Genomic DNA, 25,379 nt, shown 5'->3' on the forward strand with positions numbered 1-25,379 from the left:
TTGTAATCATCTGCATATTACTGAGGCATTAAGCTTTTATATCTCCCGATTCACTCCCCTAGCGGAATGCCTTAGAGGTAATTGATACAATGAAAACCTTGATGCCTTATTCCAGATGGTCTACCCGAATAGGTTCCCGAATGTGAGGCCTTCGAATAGTCCTTTGAGTCTTCTCTTAGAAGGAAATGCCTGGAAATTCTCCCGAGTGGCTACCCGAGTGAGGTCCCGAGTGTGACGCCTTTGAGAAATTCCATCTCATGAGAGCCTTCCTTGGGCTTTCATAAGAGGTGGGGAAATTCTCCCAAGTGGCTACCCGAGTGAGATCCCGAGTGTGACGCCTTTGAGAAATTCCATCTCATGAGAGCCTTCCTTGGGCTTTCATAAGAGGTGGGGAAATTCTCCCGAGTGGTTACCCGAGTGAGGTCCCGAGTGTGACGCCTTTGAGAAATTCCATCTCATGAGAGTCTTCCTTGGGCTTTCATAAGAGGTGGGGAAATTCTCCCGAATGATTACTCGAGTGAGCTCCCGAGTGTAACGCCTTTGAGAAGTTCCATCTCATGAGAGCCTTCCTTGGGCTTTCATAAGAGGTGGGGAAATTCTCCCGAGTGGCTACCCGAGTGAGGTCCCGAGTGTGACGCCTTTGAGAAATTCCATCTCATGAGAGCCTTCCTTGGGCTTTCATAAGAGGTGGGGAAATTCTCCCGAATGGCTACCCGAGTGAGGTCCCGAGTGTGACGCCTTTGAGAAATTCCATCTCATGAGAGCCTTCCTTGGGGCTTTCATAAGAGGTGGGGAAATTCTCCCGAGTGGCTACCCGAGTGAGGTCCCGAGTGTGACGCCTTTGAGAAATTCCATCTCATGACTTCTTTGGGCTTTCATAATAGGTGGGGAAATTCTCCCGAATGGCTACCCGAGTGAGGTCCCGAGTGTGACGCCTTTGAACTCTCTTGGGTTCTTCGTTGATTTGAAGGGCGCTCCTGGGTTCTTAAACTTGTTAAGAACTCTCTTGGGCTCTTCTTAAGAACGCTCTCGGGTTCTTGAACTTGTCAAGAACTCTCTCGGGTTCTTTTTTTGCTTCGAAGGGCGCTCCTGGGTTCTTAAACTTGGTAAGAACTCTCTTGGGCTCTTCTGATCTTGAGAACGCTCTTGGGTTCTTGAACTTGTCAAGAACTCTCTCGGGTTCTTTCTTGCTTCGAAGGGCGCTTGGGCTCTTTTGATCTTGAGAACGCTCTTGGGTTCTTGAACTTGTCAAGAACTCTTTTGGGTTCTTTCTTGCTTCAAAGGGCGCTCCTGGGTTCTTAAACTTGGTAAGAACTCTCTTGGGCTCTTCTGATCTTGAGAAGGCTCTTGGGTTCTTGAACTTGTCAAGAACTCTCTCGGGTTCTTTTTTGCTTTGAAGGGCACTCCTGGGTTCTTAAACTTGGTAAGAACTTTCTTGGGCTCTTCTGATCTTGAGAACGCTCTTGGGTTCTTGAACTTGTCAAGAACTCTCTCGGGTTCTTTCTTGCTTCGAAGGGCGCTCCTAGGTTCTTAAACTTGACAAGAACTCTCTTGGGCTCTTCTGATCTTGAGAACGCTCTTGGGTTCTTTCTTGCTTCGAAGGGCGCTCCTGGGTTCTTAAACTTGGTAAGAACTCTCTTGGGCTCTTCTGATCTTGAGAACGCTCTTGGGTTCTTCTTCATTTGGGGAAGCATTTGTGAATACTTCAATATAACTTTTTTCATGGGAAAAGGAATATCAGAGATGGTGGCGTAGACTTTATTGAAAATCAAGTGGTTGCATGGTTTGCAAAGCAAGAGCTACATGTCTTGATTTATTCTATTGATAGAATTTTCGAAGATTCGTGGGATTCCAAGATCCGTCTATTGGCTCTCGGAAAGCTTATCCACATGCTCTGGGCTCTTCGAACTTGGTCTTTTGTGTGCTCTTACTGGAGACTTCTCTCGATCTTGTCGCTTCCTTTGAAGGTATTTTTCAAGATGACCTGCTTGTATGAGTTTCTCGATCTCAATCTTAAGATTTCTACACTCATCCGTGTGGTGGCCATAGTTGTTGTGAAAGTGACAATACTTAGTCATATTCCTCTCTTCTGGACTTTTCTCGTGCTTCGATAACTTCTGCAACTGTTGCTTGCTTTTGGGATTTCTTAAGAAGAGCTCCATAAGTCTTTGGCTTATCTTGGAGTAATACCTCTAGCAAGCGTCGTTGAGTTATTCCACTCCATAATGCATTTTACGCCACCATATCATCCAACTCTTCTACTTCGATAGCCACTTTATCGAATCTTAGAAGATAGTCTCGAACAGACTCATTTGGCTTTTGCCTGATGGCAAAAAGGCTATCTGCTGTCTTCTTACTCCCGATGCAACTTCTGAATCGGGCAATGAATTTTCTCCCGAGTTCTCGGAAGTTTCGGATGGATCTTGGCTGTAGGCTAGAAAACCATTTTATAGCCGGGCCTTTGAGAGATGCCGGGAAAGTTTAGCATAATAACTCATCTTCTCGACCAATCACGGCCATGACAGACTTGAAATAACTAATATGTTCACGAGGATTAGATATACCTTCATAGGAAGTAAAAGTCGGCATGATAAAGTTAGGTGGAAGAGGTGCTCTCATGACCTCTTCTGAGAAGGGTTCTCTATCCACCACGTCATAGTCGTCGTCAAGGTCCCGATAATCAAGCCTTCTCTCCATGGCCTCTAATCTTCTCCCGAGACCATGCTCCTCTCAACGTTCTTGCGGAGACCGAACACCAAGATCAGAATATTGAGAAGTTGGTCCCTGAGAAGATCCCGACTGACTGACCGATCCTCTCGGGTCATCAGATCTAGAATGACCTCTTCCGCGGCTTTTGCCTTCTTGTTCTTGAATTCTTTCGTTTCTGTGCCCTCTTCTGGATAAATTCTGAGTTTGCCCGAGCCCAGCCAAATGGTTGAACACATTTCCCCTCGTCCGATCTCCTCGGGAAGTGTATCTTCAATATGAACTCTGTGTGATCTTTCTCCAACTCGTTCGGCAGTTCGTCTTGGTATTTTGGGATTTCGCCTTTTTTCGTTCATCGGGCGCTGCCTATTCCAAGTTTGTCGGACAGCTTCACGTCTCCGTCCTTCTTGTGTATTTCTCGGGGGTCCAGACGGTACCCCGATTTGATGGATTAAGCCACGAACTACTCCTTGGAGTTCCAACATTTGTTGTTGGACTTCCCTTTGCATATTTTGCAAATCGGCCATTGTCACTGGAATCGGAGGTTGATTCGAACCTCCTTCTCCAAATGGAGTTGGAATAGTTAATGGGTGATTCTCTGGAATTTCTTCTCGAACTTCCTCTGGAATTCCTTCTCGAAATTCCTCTGGAATTCCTTCTCGAACTTCCTCTAGAATAGGAATTTGTGGATCTGGAGAAGGGAGAGTTTGTTCTTTAACACGTCCATTTTCTATCTCCCTTCCTCTCACTCGAGTGAAAATTTGAGAACTTGTCACCTGAGGTGTGGTACATCTCGTCATGACTTTTTGTGGTGTTTCCCACAGACGGCGCCAATTTGTTGCGTCTAGAATTTCTTCGAGGGCCGGATATTGAGATGACCACCTTAAGAGCTCTCTAGCCAAGTTGGAATAACTGGGATGCCTGCACACATGAAGAAAGCAAGAACGGTCCGGCCTAGTTTTGGCCGGGGAACCACCTCCGACGCCCAAGTCAGCCTAGGCAACAATAAGAGTTCTTGAGAGAGTTCTCAAGAACGTAATGAATAATTTATCAGATGAAGTTCTCGTACCTTTCTCCATGTAGGAGGTGGGTTTATATAGAGGTTACCTGGAGGCGGCGCTTCCTTGAGTTTCGGATCGGCCGTTGGAGAGTGAGTGGAGTGTCCTTGGAATAACGGCTCCTTCTTTGTCACACCAGATAGAGCCGTTAACTGTTGACTCATCTCCCCAATTCTTGGAACGGCTCTTACTGAGTAGTTATCTGTAACTAACTCTCTTGACCTGGCCGTCTTCTTCAAAGTCTCTCTTGGACTTAGTCCAAATGGGCTTCTTGAGCTTATTCCGTGCATGTTCCCTGAAGGGGTGAATATGCTTCCTCTCGAGGGGGTTTTCTGTGCCTCTCAAGGGAGAACACTATTCCTCCCGAGTCTTCAGAATAATCATGTCCCGATGGGGTTTTCTCGTGCTTCTCAAGGGGGGAACACTATTCCTCCCGAGTCTCGGAATAATCATGTCCCGAGGGGGTTTTTTCGTGCCTCTCAAGGGAGAACACTATTCCTCCCGAGTCTTCAGAATAATCATGTCCCGAGGGGGTTTTCTGTGCGTCTCAAGGGAGAACACTATTCCTCCCGAGTCTTCAGAATAATCATGTCCCGAGGGGGTTTTCTGTGCGTCTCAAGGGAGAACACTATTCCTCCCGAGTCTTCAGAATAATCATGTCCCGAGGGGGTTTTTTGTGCCTCTTAAGGGAGAACACTATTCCTCCCGAATCTTCATAATAATCATGTCTCGAGCGAGTTTTCTGTGCCTCTCAAGGGAGAACACTATTCCTCCCGAGTCTTCAGAATAATCATGTCCCGAGGGGGTTTTCTGTGCCTCTCAAGGGAGAACACTATTCCTCCCGAGCATGCAGAAAACACATGTCCCGAGGGGGTATGTGTTTTACTCCAGAAGAAATTCTTAGAATCCTCCTAAGAGGACTTCCCTTAAGAAGACTTCTCTATCCCGAGTGGGGGTGTACGTTCATCTCGGGGGCCCCCTCAGACTATATTTTCTCCACAACAGGGCTGAAGGGTATCCAGATCCTCTCCGTCCAGGCATTCCGTCCATCTATCCATTTAGGCCATTGGATGAACGACACGTGGATGGAAAGGCTGATGATCATTGGAAGGAACACATGGGTTAATTGTTAACATAAATTGTTAAACCACAACTGAATGGATTTGATGTTTGTACCAAGACGTTTATGATTGCGAATCATTTGTTTGGGTAAGATGGAAACCTAGATCGATAACTGTATATTCATTTTATGGAGTCTGGATCACTTGCCAGTTAGGGGAAAAACAATGTGTGGACGGTTTTCAACCACATAATATGGTGTGGGCCCCACGAAGGACCCATTGAGTTTCACTTTTTATTAGTTTTTAATATTAAGGTGGGGGGGGGCCCCTTTTTTTGTTTAAAAATCGGGGGGGGGGTTTTTTGTCCCCCTAAGGGGGGGGGTTTATACTTTTTTTTTTTTTAATTTTATTTTTTTTTTTTTTTGGTTGAAAAAAGAAGAAAAGGGGGGGGGGGGGGTAGGAATCTCGGGCCTCCCTCCGCACCGGGCCCGCGGGAGAGGGGGGGGGGGGGGGGGGGGGGGGGGGGGGGGCGGCAAAAAAAAGGAAAAAAATAATATGATCTCAACTACTCAATAGAGAATTCAAGTAATTGATCACAAGAAGTATGAATACCTGCCCTCTAGTGTTTACCAGAGGTCTTTATATAGTGTATGGTGATAGAGTTATATTCGGAATAACCCTGAAGAGAGTTATTGTAGGAGAGTAACTCTTTAGAAGAGTCCTTTTACCTAACTAACTCTCTTCTCCAGTTGTTGGGTAGTAGGAGTCTACCTTCACGAATCCATCTCATACTATTCGGATGAATTTATTAGTGTGGTCGGTCCTATTATGAACCTCCTGGTCGGACCCTGTTAGATTGCGAACCTGGTCGGATCGTGCAACCGCCGGTTCAGACCGGGGATATAGAATGACCATTTTAGTCATTAACATAAGCCCCCTAATCCATTGTGGTCGAGAACTTATATGCTCGGCTCAAGGGATTATTTTTCATTTAGAGGGTGTATGGTCGGATCGACCAACACATTTTCCTCGAAATCTGTAACGTCCCACTCCTGCATAGCCGTCAATTTCGCACGACTATCGAAACACGTTCTTCGAAGCTCGTGCGTGATTGACACGTGTCTTAGTTGTCATTTCATCATAAATGCTTGCCATTATGATGAATAGACCCTTCATCTGCCACCGTCCACCTAGGTTTTGTCATAGCCGTTGGATGTGAATATGTCTAATTGATAAAAAGACTCTTCATTTCCTGCCATCCATTTACATGCTGCAATAACCGTCAGATATGGATATGTTATGATGATGAGTCTCAACCGTTGATTACACATATGCATTCTCCCTTAGATTAGGATCTACGCTTATATATAAAGGCATATCTTCCTCATCTTCTTTCTTCTTTCCATTCCTTCTTCTGCATTTCGCTTTGTTTCTGCAACTGTGAATTTCTCTCTTTGTTGAGGACGTGTGTTATTACTGTGCTTTCAAGCTTTGGTTTTTACTTGGGGGAGATGTATCACTCATTCTCTTCTTCTTGTTCGTGCGCTTACCAACAAGTAAGTTCTTAGCTGCTTTGCTTCTTCTTTTGTTTTCTGTTTCTAGTAGTTAGAACAGTATGCAAAAACTTATTCGTTTGTGTTGTTTGTTTTTCCTTCTCCCTTCTTTTCCTTTGTCTCTGGGTACGCTCCTCTGTCTTCCATTCATTTAGAAAAAATGGTAGTCCTGAAGAGAGGGTCAGCCATAGAAAACCTTAGGAAAGATTTAGGAAAAGAACCTTCTGGCTCCTCATTGGGCGAACCAGAAGCCGAACATCCCATCACTCCCGGCCTCCCTACCAGTGATCGGTCCGAAGAAATTTTCGACAATCGCTCTGGTCGTGAACCATCTAGCAATGATGGTGAAGACCAGATAGATTCTCAATCTAGGACCGAACATCTTAGTGCCCGGGCTCGTTTTAAAGCCGAACGTAAGAAGTGGAAAGATAGCTTGACTCTTGAGGAATATAAGCTCGAGCAGACCAAAGAGTTGACTCCCGACCATATAGACTATGATCCTTATTCCTCAGGCCCTGACTTCTTTCCTTCCCAGATGTCCGAAGAAAGGTTGGATTATCTTAGGCATAAATATGGAATTCCTTCCGACCACATCCTTCGCGTGCCTACTCCCGAAGAGAGGGCCAACACTCCTCGGCCCGGGGAGTTTGCTTTGTACGAAGATGCACTGAAAAGTGGTTTTCATTTACCTGTTCATCCTTTATTTAGAGAAATTATGTTACACTATCGCATGTGTCCGGGAATGTTTGTACCCAACAGTTGGCGTAATGTAATCTGCTTTTGGGGCTTCTGCCAAGGGACAAAGGTTAATGTCCGACCCTCTCTTGCTTTATTCCTTCATTTCTTTATGACAAAAAAGCAAGAGCAAGATGGGTGGTTTTACTTGTCAAAACGAACAGCTTCCCAATGTGGTTGGGATGGTAATTTCGTCGGGACAGGTACCCTCCCGTCCAACACCAGGGGGTGGCGCCCCAAGTATTTCTTTGTTCGTCCTCCTTCCAAGCCTTCCTTCCCTATATCTTGGGTCCGAGGACCGCTTCAGTGGGTCAAATGATTTTCCTTTGCTAATCGAGGCCGAGGAGCGTGCTAGGGAAAAGATTTGCCATCTCCCTTCCGAGGATAAAAACATGTTTGCCGTTCATGGGTTCTGTCCGGAATACCCCAATATTCTGCGTTATTGGGGGTTCCTTCCCGGTGAGTGGTACTCCATATTTTTTCTTCCTTTGGATTATAGAATAGGCCCTTGTCCGGAATTGACACATTTTTTTTTTTTTTTTTTTTTTTGTAGTGAGGCTCAATCGTAATGTTGCTGAGGCCGCTGAATCAGATGCTGCAGAGGCCGAGGAAAGGGTTCCGACCAAATCTGATCGGAATCGCTCTAAAGGGAAGCAGAGTTCGGTCTCTACGGCCCAAAAGAGGACCTCTACCGAATCCGATCTTCCTCCTCGGTTGCTCAAGAAAAAAGCTCCCATGTCTTTTATGGCCGGCTCGCTCGAGGAGAATGTGATACCCTCCGTTCCCGAAGCTGCCACAGTTTCTTCTTCTGTTCTCGCGCCTTCTTGGTCGCTTAATTCGTCTTCACATGTTTTAAGCAACCAAAAGAACGGAACTGAAGTGGCCAAGGAGTGGTTGCCGGGAGTGATTCTTCCTGCCGACCAGAAGTTTCTGTTGGGTGTTGGCTCTTCCGCAACTCAAGACATGATGACCAGGTATCTCTTTCCCGAGCAAGCTTATCTTTTTTCCGAACAAGCTTGTCCTTTTTCCCATTTTTATTGCTCTTTGGGTTTGACTCGTTTACCCTTTAGGTTAGTGTGTGCTCTGACACAAACATGGGCGGGAAATTTGGAGGTTGCCCGGCGAGACTTATCCGCTATTCGCATGTTGGAAGACCAGGTTAGGGATTTGAGTCTTAAGGTGGAGCACTTGACTGTTGAGAAGACTAAATCCGATGCTCGGGCTGAGTCCGCCGAGCATCAGATGTCTACTTGTAAGTCAGAAAATGACAACCTCAAGGAATCTTTGGAAAACAAAGATTTGAGGCTTTCTGCTCTCGAGCAAGAGAAGTTGGAGAAAGAACAGTTTATTAAGGACTTGACCGACCAACTTGCTCAAGCTTCTCCGACCACATTTGCCGATCTTTCTAATGAATTGCGCCACGAAGTAATTCGCCGGTGGGTTCGGACTAAGGGGTGTCAACAATTTGTTGCAAAAGTGGCTGCCCCTGGCTTCCGTTATGGTCGGCGTGCGGCATTTTCCAGCATCATTGGGGAGTTCAGGGATCTCGATCTATCAAAGTTCGAGAAGTTCGTTGATCCGGGCATATATGATGACTTGAAGATCCCTCGGCCGGCCTGGGCTGTAGGGAAAAAACCCTTTGGGCTGCCCAAGGATGTGCCCGTTCAGGATTTTCTTGACTCCGACTGGGAGCCGGCCCCTGAGGAGGAGGATGAAGCCGGTCTCACGCCGATCACTGAGCCTTCCATGCCGAGCACCGAGAATGTTGAGCCGAGCACCGATCCTGCCGAGCAAATCACCTCGGATGATGTAATTGCTGAATAGCTTTATTTTTACTTTGTGCAATCGCTCTGTTGTTCAATGTCACTTTAAACAATGATGTTTTTGTAATAGATAATTTATCATAGGTTATTTTGCCTATGTAAATTTTTGTTAATCAACTTGTATTTTCTTCCAAGTGTACTTGTTCGGTCTATATATAATTTCTGGCATATTCCCCTCCTTTATACAAGTTTACTTGGTCGTGAGAGTATCTGTGTTCGGTATTTATGCTCGTTCTTGTCATGTACTTGTATCATTCCAAGCCATGCTGTTCGGTATAGTAGGGTTTGTTCGGCCATGAACTAAATAGGTGTTCGTCAACATCTGTTCGTCCATAACCCCTACCTCCCGGGCATGATAACTTGGTATGTCTTTTGAAGTATTCGTGCCTAATGAATGTTAGGTCTTTATTGCCTATTGAGTGTAGGTCTTTTTCTGCCTAATTGATATCTTAGGTCTTTTGTGCCTTAAGATTCGTAGGGCCTTCCTAGGAATCTTAGGTCTTTTTTGCCTAGGTTTTTTTTTTTTTTTTCTCTCCCCGAGATTTTCTGTGTCCTTTCCCTCTCGAGATTTTCGTGTCTTGTCTCGAGATTTTCGAGTCTTTTCTGAGATTTTCGTGTCTTTTCGCTCGAGATTTTCGGTCTTTTCTCGCTCGAGATTTTCAGGTCTTTTCGCCTCGAGATTTTCGGGTCTTTTTCTTGAGCGTCATGTTGGAGTTGAATAATAATTTGTACGAATGTCTTTATTTATATATAAAAACTGAGTATGACTTCTTGGGATTATGAATCTCCCATGTTGTCTACATACTGAAATAAATGGCAACAAATAAAACGCTCAAAATTTGTCGTGTTTACGACATTCTCGATACTATACTATTGATAGTATTTCCCGAGATTGTTCGAATTCCATGATCGAGGGATCCTGTCGCTTGTCTCCGGATCTTGTAAATGATATGCTCCGGGAGCGACTTGTCGTATGACTATGTATGGTCCTTCCCAATTGGGGGACAACTTTCCTTGATTGGTCGGATCTGAAATGCACTGTTCGGCGAAGTACTAGTTCGCTCGGCAAATATTGTTCATTTCGAACCTTGGCATTATAATATGTCGCTATTCTTCTTTGATATTCTTCAAGACGGAACTGGGCTTTGTCCCTTACTTCGTCAATCAGATCCAGATTGGTTCGCATTCATTCGATGTTAGCTTCTTCTTCGAATTCTATTTCTCGAAGTGATCCAATTTGGATTTCTATTGGGACTCTAGCTTCTGCTCCATATGCTAGTCGGAATGGAGATTCTCCTGTGGTCATCCTTGGAGTTGTTTGGTACGACCACAGTACACTAGGTAGTTCATCTACCCATCTCCCTTTTAGCTGGTCGAGCCTTTTCTTGAGTCCGTCGAGCATGGTTCTATTAGTAACCTCGACCTGGCCATTACTCTGGGGATAAGCTACTGAAGAAAATCTATGCTCGATCCCTTGTTCTTTGCAGAATGTTGAGAATGATGCGTTCTCGAATTGCTTTCCATGGTCGGTTACTAATATTTTTGGAACTCCATATCTGTATGATATGTTATGCTTGACAAAACGCTTCATTTGTTCGGTACTGATAGTTGCAAGGGGTTCAGCTTCTACCCACTTTGTAAAGTAGTCTACTGCTACTACCAAGTATTCTCTTCCTCCCGAGGCTTTAGGTAGCTTCCCTACCAGGTCTATTCCCCACCTTGCAAAAGGTATTGGGGATAGAGTTGATGTTAAAGGAACTGCGGGGATATGGGAGATCTTTGCATGTGCCTGGCACTTGTCACACTTCTTGACGAAGTCTTTGGCATCTTCTTCTAAGGTCGGCCAATAGAATCCTTGGCGTATAATTGTATTAGAGAGTGTTCGGGATCCTACGTGAGATCCGCAGGTTCCTTCATGAACTTCTCTTAACACATTTGTAGCTTCTACTGGTCCCAAACATCTTAGAAGTGGTCGAGTGAATGATCTTTTGTATAAAAGTCCGTCCCTGATGGTGAACCTGGCTGCTCTTTGTCTTATTTCCCGAGCACTTTTTTGGTCATCTGGGAGTTGGTCGTTGTCAAGATAATGTATGATCGGCTCCATCCACCCCAGGTCGGATGAAATTTGCATGTGGTCGACCTTGTTTATGCTAGGGCTATCCAGTTCTTCAAGGTAGATCACTGGTGCTTGTACATTCATTCCTTCCGTAGCCAAGCGAGATAATGAATCAGCCTGGTCGTTTTCAACCCTTGGTACTTGAGTTATTTCTAGCTCTTTAAAGTACTGTTTGTAGTTGTTGACCAGGTTCAAGTATTTCTCCATTCTTCTTTCTTTGGCTCCATAAACTCCCTTCACCTGATTTACAATCAGCTGTGAATCACTTTTGATCTCCAGATGTTGAATGCTTAAAGCTTTGGCCATCCTGAGTCCTGCTAACATAGCTTCGTATTCAGCCTCATTGTTGGATGCTTTGAACTTGAAACGAAGGGCATATTTTATTTCAAATCCCCCAGGGCTCTTCATTAATAGGCCTGCTCCACTTCCTGTCGAGTTGCTCGATCCGTCCACGAATAGAGTCCATCTTTTGATTGATTCTACCCCTTGCTCGTCCTCCTCTTGACTTGTTTCTTGTTTTTCAACAATGAAGTCTGCCAGGGATTGAGCCTTGATGCTTGGTCGGGGTTTGAATTCTATTTGATGTTCACTCAATTCCACGGCCCATGTCACCATCCTTCCGGCTAGGTCTGGTCGGTGAAGAATTTTTTTGAGTGGTAAATTTGTCATCACTGTAATGGGATGAGATTGGAAATATGGACGGAGTTTTCTGGCCGCTATAACCAGTGCCAGGGCTTGTTTGTCCACTTCTGGGTAGCGAGTCTCGGCATCATTCAGGACATGACTAACATAGTAGACAGGTTGTTGTATGTTACCCTCTTCTTGCACGAGAATCGCACTAACCGCTACCGATGAAGCGGCTAAATATAATTGTAGCTCCTTCTTTCCCGGTTGGCATAACAAGTAAGGGTGGTCCGGATAGTTTGTCTTTTAGATCCTCAAATGCTCCCTGGCATTCATCATTCCGAGATGTTTCCTTTCGACTGCTACCCGCTTTAAAATTTTGAAAAATGGCAGGCATTTCTCCCCCGATCTAGAAATAAATCTATTCAAGTCTCGCCACCCGACCAGTTAGGCATTGGACTTCTCTCGATGGTTTTGGGTGCTTTCATATCCAAAATTGCCCCTGATTTTCTCGAGATTGGCTTCGATTCCTCTTTGGGATACCATGAACCCGAGGAATTTGCCCGAAGATACTCCAAAAGCACACTTTTCAGGATTGAGCTTCATCTTGTATTTCCGGAGTACTTTAAATACTTCTGCCAGGTCAGTCAGATGATTTTCTTTTGATATGCTTTTCACCAGCATGTCGTCCACATACACTTCCATATTCCGACCAATTTGATGTTTGAAAATTTTATTTACCGCTCTTTGGTATGTTGCTCCCGCATTTTTTAGACCGAAAGGCATTACTTTATAGTAATAGCTGTCCCTATCAGTCATGAATGCCGTATGCTTTTCGTCATCAGGATGCATAAGGATCTGATTGTATCCTGAATATGCATCCATGAAACTGAGCATTTCGTGTCCTGCCGTTGCATCTATAAGAAGGTCGATTCTTGGTAGTGGATAGTGGTCCTTTGGGCAGGCTTTGTTGAGATTTGTGTAATCAGTACACATCCGCCATTTCCCGTTTGCTTTTTTGACCATTACCACATTAGCTAGCCATTGCGGGTGGTGCTGTGCGTTTTATAAAGCCGGATTGTTTTAGCTTTTGCACTTCGATTCGAATGGCTTCATGTTTTTCAATGGCGAAGTTTCTTCTTTTCTCGAACAACCGGAATTGCCTGTGGATCAATACGAGTTTATGCTCAGCCACCTCCCCGTCGATCCCTCGGCATGTCTTCAGCCGACCAAGCGAAAACATCAGAATTCTTTTTTAGAAACTCACTGAGTTCTGATTTGAATTCTGCTTCTTGCTCGGAACTGATCATGGTACCTTGCTCATTCTGGTCGGGATTGAAGTGGATTCTTTCTAGTTTTTCCACCGGTTCAGCTCTTTGCAAGGTTTCTTCATCGCGGTCGTCTCTAACTTCAATGGTCATGGTCGACTTCGTTCTTTTCTTTTTCATCATGTAGTCGTTGTAACTTTGCCGGCTACTTTTCTGGTCGGCTAAACATTCTCCAATTCCCTTAGTGGTCGGGAATTTCATCTTCATGTGTAACGAGGAGACCACTGCTTCAAGTGCACAGAGGGTTGGTCATCCTATGATTGCATTGTATGCTGATAAATCTCGTACGACCATAAAATTAGTCTGTATGATTCTATCTCGTGGGTGCTCTCCAATCCGTAGCTCTAATCGGATCGTTCCTTCTGCTCGGGTTGATGATCCCGTGAAACCATAAAGCTGGGTTTCGCATGGGACGAGCATGTTTTCTTTTAGCTTCATCTTTTTGAACGCATCTAAAGATAATATGTCTGCTGACGATCCAGTATCTACCAGCACTCTATGAATTTCAGTTCCTTCCAGGAGAATTTTGACTACCAAGGCATCATCATGAGGGATTGCGATATCCCGTAGATCCTCGGAAGAGAAAATTATTGGCTCAGTAGATATATTTTTATGGGTTTCAGTATTCCCAATATATCGTACTTTTCTTTTTGCTTGTCGATTTGATTCTTCTATCGGACCACCAAATACAGGATAGACTGGAGATCTTTTTCTTTGCTTTTCATCCGCCTTAGGTCGGCGTTTGGCCGGACTTCTCCTTTCTTCTCTGTGGCTCGACCTTTCTCTCTTCGGGATAGGACTTTCCTGTGGTCGGCCATCTTCTTTAGATTGGATATACTTTTTTAAGTGTCCTCGGGAGATTAAGTTTTCTATCTCCGTCTTTAGATTTTTGCAATCGTCCGTCCAATGGCCGTGATCTTTGTGATAATCACAATATTTTCGTTTATCACGTTTTCCTGGCGGTGCTCGGATTTTATCCGGCCACTTCATATGCCCTTGATTTTTGATTTGCATCAAGATTTCGGATATTCTTGTATTCAGTGGTGGGAGATTACTAATCTCTTGCTTCTTTGGGGATTCTGCTCGAGCTTTCTTGGTCGAGCTTATCCCTAACATCCTGGTCGGTTGAGCCCTTTCTCGACTGCTTCTTCTTTCGGCCCTTGGTTCTTTTTTTCGAGATTCTATGGTTTCCGAAATCTCTGCTTGTTTGTGACATCTTTCGCTTAGTTCTGCATATGTTTTTGGCATATCTTGGAGCAGTCGCTCTAGCAATCCTTCATGAGTAATTCCTTGGTATAACGCATGAAAGGCAATTTTCTCGTCCATGCTTTCAATTTGCATGGTAAGATTATTGAATCTTTGAAGGAAACTTCGGATAGATTCCGTTCTACCTTGTTTTATAGCAAACAAAGTATCTTCTCTTTTTTTCAACCCGACTCCTCCTTGGAAGCGCTGCACAAACACTCGTCCTAGTTGATCGAAACTCATAATCGAACCGCTTGGCAGTGCCAGGAACCAGTCCAACGCGGAACCAGTTAAAGAGGCTGCAAAACTTTGGCACATGGCTGCCTCATTATGCTTATAAATCGACATGGTCGATCTGTAGCGAGTGATGTGATGTTTTGGACATTGCGATCCATCAAACAGTATGAAAGTTGGGCACTTGAAACTCTTTGGTATTTCCGCCTCAGAGATAGCTTGGATGAAAGGATCCTCTTTTAGAAAAGCATATAGCTCTTCTTTCTTTGGATCGTTTAACTTGTTTACCTTCTTGTCTAACTCTTTGATTTGTTTGCTCAAACGATCTTCCCTCTTGTTCGGTCTGAACTCAACCCTCTTGTTTTTTGGTTCTTTGAGAGGATCGTTGCTACTTCCACGATCATGATCTTCATTGAACAGAGGATCTTTATTTGGAATCTCTTTCTCAGATGCCCGGGATTTTTCGCCTACCTTCTCTTTTGACTTCTGTCCGTCTTCTAGAGATGGTCGAGGCGTTCGATCAGGAAGGACCGAGTGGTTATTCTTGCTTCCCTCCAATATTTTTTGAGTATTTTTAGGATCTGCATTAGGGGCAATTATATGACCCACGGCCATCCTGAGTAGTTCATTCATGGAGGATAATTCCTCCCGAAGCTTTATTTGTTCCTTCTGGAGTGTCTCAACTTGATTTGCTAATGCTCCATGATTCGGGTGCTCGGGGTTTTTCTTCCCTTGATCGGTATTTATCTCCACCGGTCGCCCGGTGGGAATTACCGATTTTTCAGGTTGAGGAATTCCCTTCGAAGCATCATCCTCCACCTCCTTCTGATTTACAGCCTTCACTTTCGATCGCACCATGACTTTTTGATGCAATTCCCACAGACGGCGCCAATTGTTGATACGAAATCTCGCTCGTCCTTCCCTGTCACGAACCTGCAAGATACGAGCTCGACCTTGGGGGGTCGAGGTACGTCTCCGACGAACAAGTCAGTACCAATAATATGATCTCAACTACTTAATAGAGAATTCAAGTAATTGATCACAAGAAGTATGAATACCTGCCCTCTAGTGTTTACCAGAGGTCTTTATATAGTGTATGGTGATAGAGTTATATTCGGAATAACCCTGAAGAGAGTTATTGTAGGAGAGTAACTCTTTAGAAGAGTCCTTTTACCTAACTAACTCTCTTCTCCAGTTGTTGGGTAGTAGGAGTCTACCTTCACGAATCCATCTCATACTATTCGGATGGATTTATTAGTGTGGTCGGTCCTATTATGAACCTCCTGGTCGGACCCTGTTAGATTGCGAACCTGGTCGGATCGTGCAACCGCCGGTTCAGACCGGGGATATAGAATGACCATTTTAGTCATTAAGTAGGAGACTGAAGGAATAAGAATGAACTTTGTTCCATGAGCTGGCTTTGCAAAGAATTCTGCAACAACATCCCTATCCGGCGAGAAGAAAAGCAATCAAGCAAGTTCTAAAACCCTAAATCAAAATAGGTTCCCTCATTTTCGAACTCAATTTCTGCAAATATTTTTGCTTTCTTATTTTGTGGGTCCTCTGTATCTTGGTTTCTTACCCTCTAATACCTCTGCTAAGCATACATATTATATATTTATTATCAGTTTCTTACTTTTTTTCAATTGTCTTTCTTAGTTTCTAAAACTTTGTTTTGCATTTTGGAGCAGCAAAAACAAGTATAGTAACTGAAACGAGTGGTAGCAGCTCTAGAAAGTACCAGGATCTGAGTCAAAAGCTGGCATTCCAGGTGATGATGGAGCAGATGGGAAGGATGTATAAATGATCCAAAAAGAAATTGTTTAATCTTGGCCTGCGAGGTTCAGATAAGAAACTTGGTTAAAAAGGAGTGTTTCCAGATGCGTTCGATGTGATTGGTAGGATTTGAAGGTGTGTACTGTATCGTTGGAGTGGTATCCAATTCTGTCCAGCAAAATCTAACCTTACATTTCTTTCATTTTTCTTTTTTCTTGTTTTTCGTAATCTTTAACTTTAGTCCATCACATATTTGTTGTGCAAAGATTTTTCAAAGCAGAGAGGTTGAGAGCGCCGTGAGATAGTAGCAACATTGGTTCTTTTGGTGATTTTGTTGAAGAAAGTACCTTTCGTTTGTGTTGGTATCATGTTTTGTAGGTGAATTCTTCTCGCAAATGGAAGAGCATCCTTTCTAGGGTATATATGATGCATGGTTCGATCCCACTAAGTTTTTTTTTTTGGGTAGCAATCCCATTAAGTTTCAATGTTAAAATTAATGGTTAGTGTAATATATTTCTTATTATTTTGTATATACTTTCTCTGTGTAATGTTTTATTTTCTAAGTTTTTATCCTGAATCATGTTGATCCACACAGTCTACAGAGGTCAGCAATTGATACATCTTAAGTGTATTGCCCATTTTTTTCGTTGATATTGATGAGTTTTTGAGTTGAGTTTATCTAGTTTATGTATTAATATAGGCTATTGGATTGCTAAAGATCCAATGGTATAATGGGTCTTATGGGAGAGTCTAATTAACTGTAAAACTTAGTGTTGTCTATAAATACTAGTTGTAAACAACACTATGGGTACTCCAAACTAGATACTTGATTAGGGTGTATATTGCTTTAAGCAAAAACCTTTATGCTTAAACCCTAACATCATCAGCAATTTTAAAGCATTATAGATTTTCTTTTAAAATTTCGTTTAATGAATTCAAAGTCTTGCTTCCTCTTTGATACGAGATCTAAATTCTTAACTATTCTATTGATCCAACATTATCAAAGAAGACCTGTAATTGGATTCGATTCCAGTCTCTTTCAATTATTATGGAGAGAAAAAAAGAGTGTATCATTAAGGAGCTAATTAAGCATGGTGAAAGGCATTAAGCTTCGCTACCCCCGCTGCAATGCCATCTTCATGGAATACAATAACCTGGAGGCTAGGCTAGGGTTCCTTCAAATATCATGATAGCAGCGCTTACGGAGTTGTTCAGAAGCAATACACATCTTCAGGTCTCAAGAAAATTAGAGTCCTGAGACGACAATAGATCTGCTTCAGATAGAAGTAACCCTAATGATGGTTTGAAAATCCTAACAAACATAGTACAGTGGAGGGGACAAACTCGAGCACTTGCAAGAGAGCGGAATGGTGCTTACTGCCACAACCTTGATGTTTCTGTCGTCGCATGGCATGCTGGAGTAGCTTCAAGGGCACGCCTGGCATGATGGCTTCCTTAATATTTTTTCATGAAAGTTCAGATGATCAAACATAATCTTTGAAGGGAAAGTTTCAAAAGTTGAAGGAGAAGCAAATGGAATATTATTCAATCATATGACAAAATGAAAATACATTGAATCGGTTTCCTTAAAAATCCCTATATGAGGTTGAAAAGACACAGACCTTTCTTTTCTTTTGAAAGGTTTTAATTCCTAAAAAAAAAAAAAAAAAAGAATAAAAGAATAAAAAAATAAAAAAAAAAAAGAAAAGAATAGAAAAGAAAAAGAAAAAATGACACTAATTGCTTGATGCCTATGCTGCAGTCTTAACCACAATCTGACTCCTTACATGGTGTCTACGATCTGACCATAAGAGCTGACCAAACACATAGTCTTTGGCTGCACTAGTTCCATTGGAGCTAAGAGTGATTTTGAAAGTCTTCTCTTCATTTATAGAGGAGAACGTTAGGTTTGATGGCTCAATTGTAACTGAAATTCCAGGTGGTCCATGAACATAGGAATTGTATGTAGCTGGAGTGCCTACATTCTTCAAAGTTCGAGTAATAGTGACATTGCCCGAAAATTTGGGGACAGTTATTGAAGGGTAGTTGAAATCCAAGAGATTGACAGCCTTAGGGCATACATAGGATGAATTAGAAAAACGACTGACTTTGTTGTCGCTATAGCCAATAGCACATAAAAAGTTCAAGTAGTCATGGGTGGTTAGATCATAGACCAAGCCAGGATCCGCAGCTCGGTTTGGGAAAACATGTCCTGCTCCATAACTAAATGGTGTAGCTTTCTCGAATGATGCGTTCAACATTGGTTCCTTATTGTTGTCCCTTGTTATAGCTGCACCACAACAAATAAGGTTTTATTTTATTTTATTTGATCAAATAGCTAGGTCGTATGCATTTGCTTTTTTGGGCCAAAAGAAGGGGGGAGGGAAGTTAATTACCTGTGGTCATGATGGCAGATTTAATGGCAGCAGGGCTCCAACTGGGGTAGAGAGTCTTAAGGAGTCCAGAAATACCAGAAACGTGAGGGCAAGACATGGAGGTTCCCGAAATAGAGTTGTAGGCAACACGCCGAGTATCATATGCCATATCACTTGGGCCTGTTGCATTGGTGAAGGCAGCAATGACACTCACCCCTGGGGCAGTGATGTCAGGCTTGAGTATCTCAGGCGTTACGGTGTTGGGTCCTTTTGAGGAGAAAGAAGCCACAATTGGTGCTGGCTTTGTGCCTAGCAAAGTTGATGGGCGAGTGATATAAGCAGTTGGGGATTCCGTTGCGTTTATGTAGGCAAACAGTACTATAAGACTATCTCTGTAAGTTATATGAGTAGCAGGCAACATGTGAGCATCGGCGATCAATTCATTATCACTCTGCTCGTCGTTGGCCAAAATCATCCCCACAGCTCCTGCTAAAAGTGCTTGCTCTCCCTTGTCCACCCTACTATTATCACCCCTCACACACACTATTATCTTCCCCTTCACCTTCTTTGGGTCCAGTGTACCAGGCTCACATAGTGATGCATTGACAAATGAAGCATTTGACATTCTTGCATCGCCGGCGTTTATCAATGGGTACATCATTCCTAATGGAAGAGAATCAGGGGATAGGCTTTGGCCAATCAAAATTTGGCCATTACCCAACTTCACATCAGCCTGGAATTCACGATCCATGGTACTGGCACCAACAGTAATCAACCAAGGAGCAACATTGGAGACAGAGCCATCAGTTGGACCTTCGTTGCCAGCTGAGCTTACAGCAACGATCCCTTGCTTAACAGCATGGAATGAGCCAATAGCTATGCTATTTTTCAAGTAATACTCGGGAGCACCACTCAATGATAAAGAGATGACATCAACACCATCTTGGATGGCAGCATCGAAAGCTGCGAGAATATCAGCATCATAGCATTGACTATCATCCTTAGTTGGCCAACACACCTTATAAGCAGCTACTCGCGCTTTAGGCGATCCTCCCTTAGCTGTGCCGTTTCCATATCCAAAGACACTGACACTTGACACAAAGTTTCCTCCTGCCGTCGATAAAGTATGAGTTCCATGGCCATCTTTATCACGAGCCGTGGCATTGGATGAGTCCAATAGACCCCCATCTGCTGCAAAGCCTTTGTAGAAGTACTTTGCACCAATCAACTTTCTATAGATTCCAAAGGGGAATATATTATTATTCTTCATAATAATTTAATTACTTACTTAATTATAAGAGAGAAATGGAAAGAAAGACTGACTTGTTACACCCAACTTTGTCATCGCAGCTCCCTTTCCACCTTGATGGAATGGGTCCATATCCATCGTCGTTAAAGCTTTGTGATTCCGGCCACACACCTTTCAGTGCAAAAGTTTATTAGACCAAATCACCAAAATAAATAAAAGGAAAAAAAGAAAAAAAGTGAATGTCTGATCTTTTTAATTGTTTATTTAATCCATACTATTGTTTTATTTTTTTTGTAATAGTTTATGAGTCAGAGGAGTGAGGGGAGAATCGAGCTCAAGTGTAGAGGACTGTGCTCTTCTTAGATCATTTTATTACATATTTAGGAGGAGGATTCACCTCCAGTCCACCTTTATGAAGAAGGTCCTCGCTCTCTCAAATGTGTGGTGGACAAGTATAAGAGGAGTACAAGAGAGGAGATAGATCAACATCATTTGTAGGATGTACCCGGCCCAACTCCAAGTGTGGCCCCAAGGTGTAGATGGGGGATCTATATTCTGAGATGAGACACTTACCCCCACATATGATGTGGATCTATTACCCTTCCTTCCAAGTTCCTACTTCCTACACACGAATTGGGATTTGGATATTTATTGGTGTTACAGGTTTCTCTGATATATTTATTATTTTTTTCACTATCTCGATCCTAATTTCATGCAAATTAATTCTTATGTTCCATAACCCCACCCTCCTTCCCTCTCAAATGATTTCAAGAAAAAGGTTTCTTTGGTAGGGTTTCAGATACCATTATTATCTGTTCATAACCAAATACTTCAAACCTAAAGAAGAAAAAAACCAAACCTATATAAGGCTTTGAAAAGACAAACAAATGAATTATTTACCGGTGTCCAGATTCCCAATAATTGTATCTTGCCCATATCTGGCTTTTGCCCAGATAGAACTGGGACGAACTACGCCATCTTTCTCCAACCCAAGAAAATTCCATGATCTGGTTGTGTGCAATCGTCTTCCTCCGTTGGGGAAGACCGAAATAACATTGGAATGCTCTGCATTGATTGAGGAGAAAACAAATTGAGTTGAAACCGAAAAGAGGAGCAGAAGAACAACAGAACAGAACAGAAAGCGAATTATGAGCGGTGGGTGCTTTGTTCTTACTTGAGATCTCCTCTGCTTCTTCTTCTTCAAGGGTTGCAGCAAAGCCATTGATATGACTTGCATATGAGTAAAAAATTGCATCTTTGGCCTTCTGGGTACTGCATTTGCATTTGACAACAAATTTAGCTAGGAACAATTGATTCTGAAGAGTAAATGAGAGAAGTTGAAATGAGTTGACGTAAAGTTGTCCATCCCTGTTACCTTCCCAAGAAAGATCCGAGAAACTCGTAATGAGAATTTGCAACTAATTCAATACTGTTAGGAGAGATGCTCTGACCATGAGAATGGGCTCCCAAGTACACGACATAAGACTAAAAAAAGAAAAGAGCAGAAGATATTTCAGAATCAATCATTCTCGAAAACAAAAACAGGTAAAAGCTAGGTGAAAGATTTAATTATAATTAATACAGAACGGTGGCTTGATTGCTTGCCTTTTTGACAGCAGAAGTTGTGCTCTGCAACATAGACAAAAGCAATAATGGAAAAATGAAAAGGGAGAAAAGCCTAGGAAAACCCATGATCAATGTAGATTTGCTTCGTTTTTTTTGCTTTTTCTTCTTTCCTTTCCCCTTGTGTCTGTATGCGTTTTTAAAAGCTTTGCTGAGGCTCCCCATCCCTCCCTTTGGGATCTAAATCTTTTCAATAACGGCATGCAGTGGTGGAATTGTTCGATCTGTTCAAACCAGCGGTAGCAACCATCCAGTTGGTTGTTAGCAGAACAGAATGGCATGTCTAGCTAGGGTTGTCTTGAGTGATCGCTGGAATTAATACTGTTTGAAGTTTGATCAAAGTTTTTAATTTGTTTCCTTCTACGTGACCAACCCATTTCTAGAAATTACACACTACTGCCGGAAACTGTTTCTTAAAAAACTGCACAAATTGCTATGGTAGGCCAGTAGAACGGAAATTTGAGTTGATTGCCAATTTATTGAATACAGAACAAGTAACTGCTTTATGATCATTATAGTTGGCGCTGAAGTTCGGGGTTTTAACAACAAAATGAAGAAATTCCAAGTTCTACGAGTGAGGAACTTGAGATCAAAGGGAATGATTCAATCCTAAGTTGGAAGTGGGTTGGATGTTCTTCCCTTACTGTTCTTGAAACTTCTGCGGAAATAGAATAAGTAGATATTCTAAGCTCAAGAGAAGCGAATTAATACGTTAGAGTGATCGAGTGAATTAGGCTTAATTACCTGCAGCTTCGTCCATCTTCATCTTCTTTGTTGGACGACTTGCAAAGGCTTTACTAGAGAACGGTTTTTTCTATTTCCACTAGAAGAACACCATTCAACTTTGGTTTGTAGCAGATTAGTTGGAGTCGGAATACAAAATCAATCAGACCCAAATTTATCCAAAAAATAAAAAATTCTATATATATATGATTCTTATAATTAGGTTTTGTTTTTTTTTTTTAATTATAATTACAATTTTTAGCTTGATTTAAACTATAAAGTTAGATATGTTAAGATTCTTTTATGGCGAGAAAAAGAAAATAAAAATAACTATATCCCTCTTCATCAATTAAATTCTTTACACAAGTTCTGGATTTTTGTAATTGATATTGAAATCAAGCTTAAAAGTAATTCAGATCAATCAAGTATATCCTCACCTAAAAAATATATACCTTTCTTGACAAAAAACATATAATAATAATAAAAAGTATACTTGCCGTTTCTTTCTTCTTTTTTATTTTTTATTTTTCTTTTCAATCAATGGTCATCTCCATCCATGGATAGAATTGATATCAATCACCACTCTCAACTAGTATTGGCATGAATCAATTGATTTAGTCAATGATGACTCCCGATCTGCGTTCACGATGAAAAGATTCAAATCGATATAGAGTATCATAATCGTGAAATTCCACTTAATTCAGAACCTTCGACTTCGACTTCTTATGCATCAATGGAAGCCCTAGAGGAGGATAACCTGGAGTCCAGGAGCTGGTTGTGGAATGGGGTGCGTAATACTCTTTAATTGCTGGTTTGATCCTTAGATGTCAAGCCTTTCCGAAAGCAAGCTTTAGAGGAAGTGCTTATCCCGGCAAGGCATATTTAACTGCTAGTTTGATCCTTAGATGGCAAGCCTTTCCGAAAGCAAGCTTTAGAGGAAGTGCTTATCCTGGCAAGGCATACAAAGATAGAGGAGTGTATATCAAATTGCACCTCAACAACCATAGGTGTTGGTATTTTTTATTTTTTTTGAGGTTCATCTGGGCCAACTTTCACACACCTCAATTACATTCTCAAAGGGAGTTTTGTCGTCTGCAAGGGTCGAATCCATGACTTATCCACTGAAAAATATGGATCTTATCACTCTACCAACCCTGGATTGACTGGGTGCTTGGCAATTGGTAAAACCCTTTTTGCCAGTAGTGCTGGTAGAGTAGTAAAGATTCATACTTCTTGTAATTTTTGAAACTTTAAGGATGGTAGATGTAATTGTTGCAACTCCAAGGAATGTCTTTAAAATATGCTATAAAATTTATGCTACATTTGAAATGTCATTTTCATCCTTGGTCTTCAAAGCCTAAATCAATTATGTAGGTTAAAGGGTTGGGGAGCTTTTCTTTAATAGCACATACGAAGAAGATTTAACTTAGAGTAAATTTCACGTGCCACCTATTTTAGAAAATCTAATATATCATACCACCTTGTTAAATGAAAATATTAATTCTAACAAACTTCAAGAGGTTGGTGGGTATAGACCGGTGCCTCGTAAACCCATTGTATATCATATCATATCATACCATCATATCATATTATCATACTATCATACTACTATATAAAAGGAAAACCTCTACACTTGTGGCACCTATTTTCTTAGACCAAAATACCCCTTCTAAATAAATAAGAACCTTCTCAAAAAACCCGTCATAAAACATCCGCACCCCTTAAAAAAGGTTGAACACTGAACCCCTACACTCCCGTAGAAAAAAAAATCATATCATATCATATCATACTATTATATAAAAGAAAACTTGAAATCAGTTGTGGTATGTATTTCAATTGACTAAAGTACCCCTTAAATAGAGATGTATCCATCCAAAAACCTCACTCGCAGGCCTCCACCCAAAGACCCCAGAATGGTAAAGCTTAAATCCTTTGCACCTGCTGCCTACGAAACGTCGCGTCCCCCGCAACCAACCTAAAGCCCAAATGGCAACCGCGCAAAAGAGAACAAAGAGAAGCGGGGCTTTGAAGATTGTAGACGCCTTCTTCAAACATGTCGTCTTCCCTGGCAGGATTCTAAAATTAGAAAACTATGAAAAAGGCTGTACAACATAGTCAGAGGTGACTTGGAAGAGTACCCACCAGAAAGATTCAAGTGGGCAACTGCTTTACCTCTACATCTTTCAAGAATTAAGAAGGCTTCCTTCACAAGTTGAAGCGACAACCGAGCATCTCCGAAGTCCGAATCACTCCAACCAACGACGTCTTCCTCTTCTCATTCAACTCAAACACCACATTAATATCCCGAAGTATGATTGAAAGGCTGAAGATGTCTCATTCTCTCTTGTGTTTACTCTGATTTCTACAGCTGTGGTAAAGCTAATTGGTTGTGCACAAAACATCTTTTATCTTCTTTTAAATATGCGTTGTTTATGTGAACCATTTTCACTCAAGAATGGAGCCCTCTTTTTTTTTTTTTTTTTTTTTCCCCTTCATTTGCTCTGTCTTGTTTGCTATTCTAAGAACTCAAGAAGTACAGAATGATGTCTTCTTCTTCATCCACGGTTAGAGTTGATAAGGAGACCAATGATCTTCTTAATGGTCCTGACTGGACTGTCAACATGGAAATATGAGATTTTAGACATGGGATCTCATATCAGGTTCTGTTGCTTCTTTCCAATTTCCTCTCAAGTGCTACCACCAGTTGGGTGTTCTTAAATTAGTTTCAGGGTTTATGTTGTTAACGATTTTGTTAGAGTTTCGACCATCCCCTGATGTTGTAGAAACTGAAAATAAGAACTGTTGTTTTTATCATCTGTTGATGGGAAGATTTCACCGTGCAACACCAGAGTGAGATATTTTTACCTATTTGGTAGGAACCCCAAAGTGAGATCGTAAGGTTGAAGACGTTTCATTCTCTCTTGTGCTTACTCTGCATTTCTGGAGCTCTGGTAAAGATATTGACGTTGAGAGCGAGATTAGTTTACACGAGGCTTTTGATCATTTATCTGTCCCTTTTTCTTCCAATGCTCCTTGTGTTAGTCTTTAGCAGAGATGAGTCTGTCGAAGTTGGTTTAGACAACACCATGTCTTCCACAAATTTGAAGTGAAGGACAACAGAGGGACCATGGTGGATTTTGATTTACAGAG

General features: G+C 42.1%; 1 protein-coding gene across 1 annotated transcript; it reads right to left on the reverse strand.

Moving 5' to 3' along the window:
* Positions 1-18,010: 18,010 nt before the first annotated feature.
* Positions 18,011-21,575, reverse strand: LOC149024571 (subtilisin-like protease SBT5.4). Its single transcript, XM_089142966.1, has 7 exons — positions 21,489-21,575; positions 21,259-21,368; positions 21,058-21,155; positions 20,784-20,948; positions 19,958-20,054; positions 18,656-19,866; positions 18,011-18,549 (listed from the first exon to the last, which is right to left on the reverse strand). The coding sequence occupies exons 1-7, from the start codon at positions 21,573-21,575 to the stop codon at positions 18,011-18,013; spliced, it is 2,307 nt and encodes a 768-aa protein (XP_088999092.1).
* Between the last annotated feature and the right edge of the window lie 3,804 nt (positions 21,576-25,379).

Source organism: Hakea prostrata, chromosome 2 (assembly GCF_041222555.1).
Source record: "Hakea prostrata isolate BN-2017 chromosome 2, UWA_Hpros_2, whole genome shotgun sequence".
NCBI lineage: Eukaryota > Viridiplantae > Streptophyta > Magnoliopsida > Proteales > Proteaceae > Hakea > Hakea prostrata.